The following is a 13,618-nucleotide window of genomic DNA, read 5'->3' as shown; positions in this document are numbered from 1 at the left end:
TATAAATTACAGAAAAAGAAAAGGCTGTATTCAGCCAAGCTCTATAGACGAAGAAATAGTGAAAATAACAGAAAATGCCATTGCACAGATTAGGATTTACTTCCATTCGCAAGGAACCCAGAGTCCAGTAGTATGGAGAAATGGGAGGTAACGAAAACACTGCTGTAACTTTTGACGGAAAGCCGGCTGGGGTACACATAGCACATGGGAACTTTGCAGAATCCACAGAGCTACATTACTGTTCTCCGGGGTAAAGAAGTGAGTTTTGCATTAACATGTTAAGGAAGGTAAGGTAGATCTAGAGGTCAGAATCAGAAAGGTGATTGGCATTCAAGGAAGAATGTAGATCTTGGTGCATTGAGCAGTGAAGTTAATGAAACAACTATGAAACTTAAAAAGTAAGCCTAGGGGCGCCTGGGTGGCTTAGTCGGTTGGGCGGCTGACTTCGACTCAGGTCATGATCTCGCGGTCTGTAAGTTCGAGCCCCACATCAGGCTCTGTGCTGACAGCTCGGAGCCTGGAGCCTGTTTCAGATTCTGTGTCTCCCTCTCTCTGACCCTCCCCCGTACATGCTCCGTCTCTCTCTGTCTCAAAAATAAATAAACGTTAAAAAAAAAAATAAAAAGTAAGCCTAGAGACTTTAAGAAAAAAAAAAAACATGAGAAACAAAATTTAATAAAGGTTTTTTTTTTCTTTTATGAAAGAAAGTGCAATCAACCCAAATGGCTTTTCAAATACTAGGCCCCTAAATAGGCAAAGGAAGACATTATTCTGTATGTAATATATTCATGTTTATAGTATTAGACACAGAATCCTCAAGCTACTTTTAGGAATATCTCAATTTAAAAGTAATGTCCTTTAGGGAGCACCTGGGTGGCTCCATCGGGTAAGCGTCTGACTTCAGCTCAGGTCATGATCTCACCATTTATGAGTTCAAGCCCCACATCGGGCTCTGTGCTGACAGCTCAGAGCCTGGAGCCTGCTTCGGATTTTGTGTCCCCCTCTTTCTTTGTCCCTCCCCCACTCATAGTCTGTCTCTCTCACTCTCAAAAATAAATAAACATTAAAATATTTTGTAAGTAATGTCCTTTAGTTATCAGGGTTTGGGGATTAAATGTGATGTTTAACTTCTTTTTTAAAAGTTAATGTGTTATTTTGAAATAAAAATAGAAAAAATATACTTATGAAAAAGATAATACATATTAAAGCACTTAGTAAGCCCCCTTTAACTTAATATGAATATTATTACTGTAAAAGCCCATTTTAACATCACTAGCATTTAAGCTTTTTGGGTGGTTTTATTTTTAGAGGGAGGGGGAGAGAGAAAGAGAGAGTGAGAGCAAGGAGGGAAGAGGCAGAGAGAGGGAGAGATAGAGAATCCCAAGCAGGTCTCCCCCGTGAGCGGAGAGCCCAATGCAGGGCTCAAACCCACAAACCATGAGATCATGACCTGAGTCGAAACCAAGAGCTGGTCACTTAACTGACTGAGTCCCCCAGGCGCCCCATTAACATGACTAGTAGCATTCATTTCAAGTGTATACACCCTATAAATTATTGTTCTTGCTTTATTTTCCCGCTGCTATTCTAATTTTCTCCAGATTTTTGTTATGCCCATATAATTCGCTTTATATTAGCGTAGAGTTCTCTATTCATCAATGGAAATGTAAATATACACATAGAGATATATGGATACTCAAGTAAACATTACATAATAATGATGACAAATAAATGGGATATCTGATTGATCCCACTTTACATGGATGGCATTAAAGCCCATATCTCCTAATTAGCTAAAAATTGAGTGTTCGCCCATTTATTCAATCAAGAAGTGTCTTGAACGTTTTCCACGCGCCAGGCAATGTGCTCATCCTGAAAATAAAAATATTATTTTTAAATAACCCCTCTGGTAATTATTTGTATGTTATCACTGGAGCATGTATTGAAATATAAATAAAGTGTTTTGCTGACACAAGGATTCATTCATGCCACTTGGGAGGTGAGGATGAGGATAGGGGAAGCCTGAAAAGAATATGGAAAGTCTTCTGCATGGAGAAGAATTAAATGACAACCCCAAAAGGGCTTATAACCTTGAGAGTCCAGAGGCACAAAAAGCATTAAAAACAATCAGCCTGGGTGGTTCAGTTGGGTAAGTGTCTGACTCTTGATTTCGGCTCAAACCATGGTCTCAAAGGTTGGTGGGTTCGAGCCCCACTTCAGGCTCTGTGCTGGCAGCTCAGAGCCCGCTTGGGATTCTCTCCTTCCCTCTCCCTCTGCCCCTCCCCTGCTCTTGCCACACAAGCTCTCTCGCTCTCCAAATAAATAAGTAAACATTCAGAAAGCAAAATAAAATAATCAGCCACGGACAGCCCAGGAGTGATAGATAGACTTCAGCTAACTGACCAACTCAACTCTGGAACCCAACGCTATTGACAGGAAGTGTTCTCAGACCCTTAAGGTTGAAACATGACATATTCATAATACCTGGTGGAAATCCATCGTAAATAAGTCTCTGAAGTGTAGTTCTTCAGTTTCTGGAGACTATTTAGTCTCCTCAATGGGCTTTTAGAATTCCAGCGTCTCTGTCTGCGTAGGTAAAGTGGCCCCCAAAAAAGTGTCGTGCAAACGAAACACAGCAAAAGATGCCTCTGTGTATGCCCTCCAGAAATTTAAATACCAACCCAGGGAGCCTCTGCGGTGCAAAGGCCTGCAATAGAGATAAACACTCTCTCACTTTTTACTGTGGCGTAAAAGATTTCTAGGTGCTAGTTAAGGTAGGACGATGAACCAAGGCAGTTTTGTGAGAACTTTGATTCCCTCTGACATATGATCTATGAAATTAATACTGGTTTTTTTTTTTTAATTCACTAGGTCAAATACAAGGATCAGAGTCCCTGTTATGGTTATCAATGGCTGTCAGCAGAAAACGAAGAAGCTTATCACACTGCGAACCTTGTATTCTCCCTAAGCAAGAGTTTTGTCCACCTAGAGCCCATGCCTCATGAACTGCCCTGTGGCCAAACTCAGACAGTCCAAGCACATTATATCCTGAATGGACACGCCCTGGAGACGCTGAAGGAGCTCGTGTTCTATTATCTGGTGAGCAGGAAGGCCAGTTGGTTGACTCCCCATAGACAAGAGCCCTCTGAGGGGCAAAGAACCAGGAAACCCCTTAGATGTCACTACTTTGACTTATTATCCATGTTCCTTTTGAAAGTTTGGCTTCTCTTTGGGCTAATTATTGCCAGCTCAGGCTCAAGAAAGCAAGAATGACGCATGAAGGGCAAGACATGGGGTGTAAGATTTTTGTCAGGCAAACCAAGTTCCTTTTCCTTGCCTTTTCTGCAGATAATGGCAAAGGGAGGCATTGTCCGAACTGGGACCTATGTGCTGCCTGTGAAGCAGGGAGATAGTGAGTATTTCCATAATTCCACATTTCTGCCCCACTCCGACACAGTCAGCCTTCCACTGCAGAAATACCAGAAATAGTTTCAAAAAAGAGAGAGGATTTCTGTCTAACTCCAATAAATGAGAAGCTGCGAGGGGAAAGAAATAATGGGGTGCTGTTTTTTCACCCTTTACCGAATATTTCTTTTCTTTTCCTTCAGCACTGTATTCTGTCCAGATCATTTAACGTGTTGATGTTGTTGTTTTAGAATCTATGCATATTCCACGTTTCCAAACCATAGACATTCATGGAGCTTCTTCTCAAATGGCATTTTAAAATTGTTTTAGGAAATGGAGAGAAAGGTAAAATTTTGGAATGTTTTCCATATGCTCCGTCTTTTGCTGAGTCATTTATATCTTTCTATCATATTCCCTTTTGAAGATAGTTCTGATTTATGAAAGCTTAAATTGGGTACTTCCACCATGGAATGGGACTCTCACCATGAATAAATACAGACCGATATAAACCTCCGAAGTTTTCAGCTCTTCTAAGGAAGTCTCAGGGACCACTTACAACAAAACTTATCAGTGAACCACTCTTTTGTTGCTTCTTCATAACTTCTGGTTCTATCTCCCTTCTCTAGTGTGAAGTCTAGATCAAATAGTAGCCAAGTGGATGTCTCCATGCCCTCAGATAAAATCAGAACTTTGTGTAGACGAGCTAAAGCTGAAAATTAGCCTGGAACCATTGTATGATAAGAGAAGAGAGCACTTTGATAAGGTTTTTCCTAAAGCTAGAGTTCTCAGAGGTACAGAATTCTTAGAGGTAAACATTCTATGTTTACTACTAAGCCTACTAGGTCTGCTGGTTACTACCTATTATACCAACCAATAGAAACAGCCGTTAACCACAGGCTCCTAAAACTGGCTTCGTGGGACAGAAAACTTTCATTTCAGCCCTGGGGAGACGTCTAACCCATACTCACAATTCCTCATTCTTTCTGCACTCCAGTGAAAGGCCACTTTTCAGTGTCAGTCCTTGTGGACACAGACATTGCTCCCATCGCCCGATTGCTCATCTACGCCATTTTACCTGATGGGGAAGTGGTTGGGGATTCTGCAAAATATAAGATTGAAAACTGTCTGTCCAACAAGGTGGGTTTTTTTTTTTTCAGTTGCTATTATTATCAATTATTTTCTGCATGTGAACCACTGGGGCCAAAGGGGTTAAAATGAATCCTCCAGAGATTTTCAGCAAGGGAATGGCAGAGACACACGAGGAATCCATGCCACTTGCCTCCTAGTTTAAAATTCTCATGCACTGTCGCTTACTATATGATACAGTTCAGAGTATCTTGCTCCCATCTATGACAAAACGTTGGAAACACGAGTTTTTAAGATTACTAGGGAGCCAAAAGAAAAATATGAGAGCATCTAGAACCGTGTGCATTCACCCACACTTAACAAACACCTTACCGTGTAACAAAGGTAAAAAATGGAATCTCAAATTTAATCATTTATAAGAATTAGATATCATTACAATGGTTCAACTGATTCTTGGGAGTCAGAGTGAAGCGTAGGGGACAAAAAGCCTCAAGACTCCCATGGTGCCGACCACCACCAAGTCAAATAAAGTGAGTACGTCCTGAATGTGTGGAACACTCAGGAAATGCTTGTGAATGATCAATTAAATCAGGACATTTGTTTTTCTGACCATTCTCCCCAATTTCATAGGTGGACTTGAGCTTCCGTCCAGCACAAAGTCTCCCGGCCTCACACGTCCACCTGCGAGTCTCAGCTTCTCCTCAGTCCCTCTGCGCCCTCCGTGCCGTGGACCAAAGTGTGCTGCTCATGAGGCCCGAGGCTGAGCTGTCCGTGGCCTCGGTGAGTTCCCGGCAGCCCTGGGGGGTCAGGAAGGGCAGTGAGAGGGGCTCAGGGCGAGGAGAAAGGCCTATCTGAGTAAGATAGAACCTATCAAAATTCTATTTACCTAGGAGTTAGTAGCTTTGATCTCTTTCATGGGCACTTTTTTGGGTGAGAATTATAATACATTTCAACACATGTGTATTTGTTTACATAAGTTTATATACGTATACAAACATAAACACGCATATGTACATGTGTGTTTGTTTATATATATGTATGTCAATAAAATCATGCACCATTCAAAGCCCCTGAAATCCTAGAGCTCTCTAAACTGGTAATAGGTATTTTCAAACTAGTTGTAATGTTTGAAAAAGCCTAACAAAAGTGGTACATTTAGGTGCACGACAACTGATATGAAATAACAAATTTCTGTTTTTGTTAAGAATTATATCAAACACTGTAGGTTCCAAGATGAACACAATTTCTGAAGGAAGATATACATTGTCTCTGATGAATAAAGATTTGGAGAAATGGAGGCACCTGGGTGGCTCAGTTGGTTAAGCATCTGACTTCAGCTCAGGCCACGGTCTCACCGCTCATGAGTTCGAGCCCCCCAACGCCAGTGTGGAGCCTGCTTGGGATTCTTGGTTTCTCCTCTCTCTCTCTCTCTCTGCTCCTTCCCCGTGTGTGCTTTCTCTCTCTCAGAATATATAAACTTTAAAAAAAATGTTTTTGGAGAAATGAGTTACTATATGATAAGTGACATTAATAAATTAAATCCTTTAAAATGTCAATGGAAGAAATAGCACAAGTGTATGCTGGAGTAGAACAATGAGAAACAAGTCAACACTTTGTAATAGTCATTTGCTTGTGTCTTCAAATTTTCAATATGAAGCCAATTGAAATAACCTCTTCCGGAAGTTTCTTTTTTACTATCAAAATTTTACAAAGAGAAATTTATATTTTTTACTCCCTAAAAAAAAAAAGTTATAAGAAACAATTTTTAGTTTTTTAGTCCTTCCAAATGGAATTTAATTGAAAATATTAGAATTCTTCTAAAGGAAGTATTGCGTACATTTCAGTAGAGGGAGCAAGGGCATATATGGAAAAATACAATGTTTTATGTTTACAGAACAATTTCATCCTTCTTGGGGTCTTTTTATTTTTTTAAATTTACTTTAAGGGGGGAAGGGGCAGAGAGACAGGGAGAGAGAATCCCAAGTAGTCTCCATGCTGTTAGCGCCGAGCCAGACGTGGGGCTCAATCCCACAAACCATGAGACCATGACCTGAGCCAAAATCAACAGTCAGTCGCTTAACTGAATGAGCCACCTAGGCGCCCCATCTCAGGATCTTTTTAAATTATAGCAACACTGGTGGATAGATAAGGCAGAATATCCTATTAATTTTTAATAAAAAAGTAGAAGCTTTCAGGTATTTAGGAGTAGACCTGGGTTAGAACATTAGTCCCGTCCTCTCGAGCCTTGATAGTATTTTACTAATGAAACACTTTGTTCCCAGTAACATAAGCCATTCATTCAATAGGTATTTATTTAGTACCTGCTGTGTTGTAGGTGTACCTACTGTTTGTTGGAATGCGGGGATCTATTAGTGAACTCCTTGAACAACAAGAAGCCATGCTCTCATGGAACTTCTGCTTCCATAGATGAGATAGACGAGAACATATAATATGCTTTCAAGAAAAAACCGAGGGGGGAGACGGAGAATATGCCTAAGAAAATATTATCCTATCCTATATAGAGGATATTTACTTATTCGTGTGCCCGTTCAGAACATGTGTTCGTTAACGTTGTTATACACTGAGTCAGTTGCTAACCACAAGGAGAGACAAAACTATCATTTCCTTCTATCAGGTGATGTTTTATACCATGTCCCAAATATAGCAGGCATAGATTTATCCCAATAAAGTTTTATTCCATTCTAGTATGGAGTCTAGTGTTTGCCTCTGAACTGTGTAACGAGCTATTGTGATCTTTGCATACTTCGATGGGGATGTTTGGGGGTATTTTTCCCTAAAATTCTTAAAACAGCTTCATCTCTGTAAATTATTGAAGCAACAGTGGCACTCAAAGAAGACTGGCGGTAATTATGCTTTTCTTTTCTCTTCGCATGTAAGAAGAATAAGCCACAAATAAGTTTGTCCTTTTGTCCTTTGCATTCATACAGGTTTATAACCTGCTACCAGTGAAGGACCTCACTGGTTTCCCTGCAAGTTTGAATCAACGGGAGGAAGATGATGAAGACTGTGTCAATAGCCGTAATGTCTTTATCAATGGAATCATGTATTCGCCTGTATCAAACACAAATGAAAAAGATATGTATAGCTTCCTACAGGTAAATTCCTTGTATTTTAGATTCTAAAGATGTTTTGAAGATTTTGAATTCTAAAGATTCATGCAATATTATATATGCAAAAAATACATATTTGTTTTAATACCTTCATATCACAGTTGAGGGTAACGGGACACAGAGAGGTCAAGTGACTTCTCCAAGATTATGAATAGTGGCAGATCTGATCATAGCAAAGGGCCAGAGCTAGAACTTTTTGGACTAGTAATCAAGTTTTTTTTTTTAATTTTTCCCAAAATTCATTGCCTTGTGTTATTTATAAACGTCACATATATAAAATATTTCTGTTAAAAGAGTTTTACCAACAGAATAAAATTACTTCCGTGAGTATACCAATGTCCTTTCTACAGATGTGAGCATTAAAAGTTCAATATTGGGGCACTTGGGTGGCTCAGTCGGTTAAGCATCTGACTCTTGGTCTCAGCTCAGGTCTTGATCTAAGGGTCATGAGTTCAGGCCCTGCTTGAAGTTGGGCTCCACTTAAATTAAAAAAAAAAAAAAAGTTTAGTATTAAGCTAATTGGAATGTTTGTGAAATTCAATGAAGTATGTGCCTATATATTTCATATTTATGTACTAATTCGGTGATAATTTCCTTCATAGGATATGGGCTTAAAGGTATTCACCAACACAAGGATTCATAAACCCAAAGTATGCTCACCACCTGAACCCTATGCAATGCAGTCATCTCGAAGACTATTCGCTTCTCCAGGTAAAAAAATAAAAATAAAAGCTAATATACTGAATCAAACAAAAGATGTTTTAAAAATATAAAATGTGATAAAATGAACAAAAAAGAACTTGTGATTCAGATATATTAAGGTTCTTGCTCAAGATCACATAGCAATACAAACCCAAACATTCTGATTGTGTCGAGCCCCCACATATGCAATGCTGGAGAGGATACAAGGCAGACTGTAAGAAGTTTCATAAGAGAGGTACAGGAACTGTATGTCAACTATACTCCCATTTAAAGAGAGAGAGAGACAGAGGTACAGATATACAGAATAAAAGAAAGGATTAATTCTGATTGAGCAATCAGGAAGCTCATTCATGAAGAATCCACTTCTAGGGGTGCCTGGGTGGCTCAGTCAATTGAGCGTCACTCTTTTTTTTTTTTAATGTTTTTTTTTTTAATTTATTTATTTTTGAAGGAGAGAGAGAGAGAGAGAGAGAGAGCGCGCATGAGCGGGGGAGGGGCAGAGAGAGAGGGGGAGACACAGAATCCGAAGCAGGCTCCAGGCTCTATACCGTCAGCACAGAGCCCGATGGGGCTCGAACCCATGAACCGCAAGATCATGACCTGAGCCAAAGTCGGACGCTCAACCGACTGAGCCACTCAGGCGCCGTCAGCATCCCACTCTTGATTTGGGCTCAGGTCAGGATCTCACAGTTCATGGGATCAAGCTCTGCATCGGGCTCTGTGCTGACAGCATGGAGCCTACTTGGGATTCTCTCCCTTCCTCTCTGCCTCTCCCCTACTTGCTCTTTCTCTCTCAAAATAAATAAGATAAACTTTAAAAAGAAGAAGAAGAATCATCCACCTCTAGTAAATGGAGATGTGTGAGGTTGAAAGGAAAGATATAATTTCTAGTCACAGGATCAGCATAAATAGAAACAGAAATGTTCACAAGTTGGGACTACATTCTCACCAGTTAGGTAAGGAAGCTCTAACTTCCCCAAAATATCGGTCAATATTCATGTTGAAATCACATTTATTTGTCAGTGATATGGGCTACTTTACTGGTGAATCAGACACTAAGTAACCATTTATTTATAGTTTGATATTGTCAAATCATGGTGGAATATAAAGAGTTTGTCAAAAAATCAAGGAAAATATTCAATGAAAATTCATTAGTTATATGGAATTTAAATAAATATTATTATATATTTTTTATTATTTATAAGCTAAAGTCTATAATCCTTTAAAGTAGATTTATAGTAGGGGCGCCTGGGTGGCTCAGTCAGTTAAGCAACCGACTTCAGCTCAGGTCATGATTTCATGGTTCATGGGTTCGAGCCCCATGTCGTCTCTGTGCTGACAGCTCAGAGCCTGGAGCCTGCTTCAGATTCTGTCTACCTCTCTCTCTGCCCCTCCCCCTCCTCTCTCTCTCTCTCTCTCTCTCTCAAAAGTAAACACTTAAAAAATAATAAAATAATTTTTTTTAAAAAAGTGGCATTTATAACAAACTTATGTATAGGCACAAATTTTTTTTCAGAGAACTGGTTGTTAAATATTTACCGGCACACCATTAACAGAAAGTAAACAGGCAAGAGAACCCCACTGACCTTCTGACACATGTGGAAGGAAAGAACTCGTTTTTAATGTTTATTTTTATTTTTGAGAGAGACAGACAGACAGACCACGAGCGGGGAAGGGGCAGAGAAAGAGGGAGACACAGAATCCAAAGCAGGCTCCAGGCTCTGAGCTGTCCGCCCAGAGCCCGACGCGGGGCTCGAACTCACGGACCACGAGATCACGACCTGAGCCGAAGTCGGACGCTTCACTGACTGAGCCACCCTCACGCCCTAAAAACGTTTTCATCCTTGATCCTTCACTCCTATAAACTTTCTCAGAACCACTGTCATAATGTTTGGGGACAATGGTTCTTTGACCCCACGGAGGAACATACCAAACGGAAACTGACTCCTGCGCTTCTTCCAATCACGTCACATCACTCTCCTCTCGAGACAATGTCCCATAAGCACAGAGGACTCTTTTCTGCTACAAAGGCAATCCGAGGCTCTTTCTGCCTCTAGATCTCCATGTCCTGTATTTGTGATTCTCTTACCCCCCCCTCACTTTGGACTTTTATTCTAGTCCAAACTTAAGCTCTAGAATTCGGCTTACATATCACTTCCTCAAAGAAGTATTCCCTTAACATCAGAGCATCCTCTCCTGGTTCCTGTCTGTTCCATCAGCCTGTTTATTTCTTTTGTGACATGTATTGCAAGCTCTCATAAGCTTAATCTTTGTGTTTGTTATTTCTGCCTCCTCCCTCACCCACCATAGCCATATCTGAATTGCAAAGGGGCCAGGAACTTACAGAAATGGCACACGTTTCAGGGGCGTTCACCGAGACTGTGAGAAAGTATTTCCCTGAGACGTGGATCTGGGACTTGGTGGCCGTAGAGTAAGTAACTTTCTTTATATATAAAAGGTAAGAATATAGACTCCTCACGATTTTCCGGGTTTGGCTAATTTTTCAATATCCAAGTATTTCTTTCAGACACGTTGTTATTTTCAGGAGAGGCTGAACATAAGTACTTCTGCTATGAAGTCTCACTCTTCTAATTATATCAGAGCTGAGAAATTTTGCACATATTTAATTCTAACACTTCCAGAAAATGGGAATAAGGACCAGGTACTGCGTAGACTAACACCTAGAAGAGATCTTTCACTGGCCAACAGTCTTGGGTTAAGCACAGAATCAGTCAGACCAACGAGACGCAGTCGTAGTGGAATTAAAAACTGTAATGGGGCGCCTGGGTGGCTCAGTCGGTTGAGCGTCCGACTTCGGCCCAGGTCATGATCTCACGTCCGTGAGTTCAAGCCCCGCGTCGGGCTCTGTGCTGACAGCTTGGAGCCTGGAGCCTGCTTCAGATTCTGTGTCTCCCTCTCTCTCTGACCCTCCCGCATTCATGCTCTGTCTCTCTCTGTCTCAAAAATAAATAAATGTTAAAAAAAAAAAAATTTTTTTTTTTAAAAAAACTGTAAACCTGCCTTCATTGGAACAGTATTTTCAAGAGTAAAATTTAAGAGCAATCTCAAATTACAGATTCAATTTGTAACAAGATTGTCTATAATAGACAATGCTATAGTTGTATGTCTAGAGAAGATTCTGATATAGACTAGAATTGCAAACAGAATTGGAAGGAAAGGACTTCTAATATTTTCCCATTTCAAGCCTTGATTATCCTCTCCTTTATTGATATTTCTACTGAGTGCATTCAGGTCACGACAATAGAATTATTTATAGGAGTTCTCTTCCTAGAAAGAATTTATTTCACTGTTTACTTTCTGTTCTTCACATTTCTATCCTCCCCAGCGCATCAGGTGTGGCTGAAGTGGGAGTAACAGTCCCTGACACCATCACGGAATGGAAGGCAGGGGCCCTCTGTCTGTCCAATGACACTGGGCTTGGTCTCTCGCTTCCCGCCTCCCTCCGCGCCTTCCAGCCCTTCTTTGTGGAGCTCACAATGCCCTACTCTGTGATCCGCGGAGAGACCTTCACGCTCAAGGCCACTGTCCTAAACTACCTTTCCAATTGCATCCGGGTAAGGACCTCTCTTTCCTCAATTGAACACAAGGTGACAGTCCAATAAATTGAAAACTGCACTCTTTGAAATACTGTGCCAGATGAGCTCACCAGAAGAGGAATCCTCTCAGAGATATTCATATGTTATAGACGCCATGGTTGCTGGTATTTCCAAACACGTGCAACTTAAAACAAGCTTCTGAGCCTTACCACAACCCCATAAGTTTAGGAAGCTTGTGCAGTATGAAGATCTCTGACAAGGTGGACAAAAATCAGTACGCTTCATTCTCACGTCTTAGATCCCTTAAGGTTTCGACTTCTACCTTCCACATATTTAATTTTCACATAGCATCATAGACCAATAGACATATCAAACCTCACTTTGAAAGTTATTTGTGAGCATCTGACCTCCCCTGAAACCACAAGCATTCATAAATCTTGTAACACTCTGCTGGGAGAGCTGAAGGAATGGTCAAGATCCCAGGCCAGAGAGGTAGAGTTTCCACAGGCAACATGCCATCATGACTTTTGCACCTCCTGTCCCATCCCGTGAATGAGCAGATTATTGAAAAATACTAAGGTTTGCATGTCAGATCATGGAAAGGTAGTTGGTCTGCACTTAGATCATCTCTACTATTAGGCAACCTAAAATCTAACCAATCCCCAACACGCTTTATTTCAAACCGTTATGCTTTTGGTCTCCTTCTCCTTCTGATCTGTCTCTCGGATTTACGTGTGGTTTCAGGTTAATGGGCAGCTAGACGAATCTCCTGCATTCCTAGTCCAGGAGAAGAAACAAGAGTCTCACTGCATCTGTGGGAATGGCCGGCAAACTTTGTCCTGGGCAGTAACACCAAAGGCATTAGGTGAGGGACACTCTCCTAGAGACAATTCTCTACTCAAGGATTGTATATGTCAACAGGATCCTTACGTGTAATGTTCTTTCCCTCAGGCAAAATCACACCCCCTCCAATGGTAGGATTTTCGCCTGTGTCTTTTACTCTAGAAGGCTATCCCTACTTCCTTTACTTCCACCTCCGCCTTGGATTCTCAGTATCATTAGCCTCTGTGTTTCCATTCCTGCTCCTGTGTTTTTATAAAACAAAAAGAGGTTGGGGCGCCTGGGTGGCTCAGTCGGTTGAGCGTCCAACTTCGGCTCAGGTCATGATCTCGCGGTTTGTGAGTTCGAGCCCCATGTCGGGCTCTGTGCTGACGGCTCAGAGCCTGGAGCCTGCTTCTGTCTCCCTCTCTCTCTGCCCCTCCCCTGCTCATGCCCTGTCTCTCTCTGTCTCAAAAATAAATAAAACATTTAAAAAATAAATACATAAATAAAAATAAAACAAAAAGAGGTTACAAAACATTGAACACTTATGAAGCTTGAGGTTTGGAGGCATGGAGAAAGAAGGTGATGGTGCTCATCTGTACTGGCCCTTTTTTAGGAAATGTGAACTTCACCGTGAGCGCAGAGGCACTAGAGTCTCAAGAGCCATGTGGGACCGAGGTGACTGTGGTCCCTGAATATGGAAAGAAAGACACAATCATCAAGTCTCTGCTGGTTGAAGTAAGTAAGCCAATCCATTTGATAGGTCACAACAAGTCAATAAAAACAATGGTGAATCCAGTTGAGATTCCAAGTTTTAGTTAAGAAGGGTTAAATAATACATAATCACAGAAGAGTTCACAATATTCTCTCCTCTTCTCTTTCTCCATCTCTCTCTCTCTCTCTCTGTCTCAATATTTA

The 13,618-nt window shown here is 40.9% G+C and overlaps 1 protein-coding gene across 1 annotated transcript in view; it reads left to right on the top strand.

Moving 5' to 3' along the window:
• A2M (alpha-2-macroglobulin) overlaps positions 1-13,618 on the top strand; it is a 45,529-nt gene that overhangs the window by 13,743 nt on the left and 18,168 nt on the right. The window contains exons 12-21 of the mRNA XM_015061324.3: positions 2,869-3,096; positions 3,346-3,409; positions 4,397-4,539; positions 5,119-5,268; positions 7,437-7,604; positions 8,222-8,330; positions 10,632-10,752; positions 11,668-11,896; positions 12,623-12,743; positions 13,317-13,438. Of these exons, the coding sequence (XP_014916810.2) occupies positions 2,869-3,096; positions 3,346-3,409; positions 4,397-4,539; positions 5,119-5,268; positions 7,437-7,604; positions 8,222-8,330; positions 10,632-10,752; positions 11,668-11,896; positions 12,623-12,743; positions 13,317-13,438 (1,455 nt within the window). The remainder of the gene's footprint in view (positions 1-2,868; positions 3,097-3,345; positions 3,410-4,396; positions 4,540-5,118; positions 5,269-7,436; positions 7,605-8,221; positions 8,331-10,631; positions 10,753-11,667; positions 11,897-12,622; positions 12,744-13,316; positions 13,439-13,618) is intronic.

Source organism: Acinonyx jubatus, chromosome B4, assembly GCF_027475565.1.
Source record: "Acinonyx jubatus isolate Ajub_Pintada_27869175 chromosome B4, VMU_Ajub_asm_v1.0, whole genome shotgun sequence".
In the NCBI taxonomy this organism is placed as follows: Eukaryota; Metazoa; Chordata; class Mammalia; order Carnivora; family Felidae; genus Acinonyx; species Acinonyx jubatus.
Note: the sequence above shows the minus strand (reverse complement) of the source record. Positions and strands in the feature narration are given on the sequence as shown.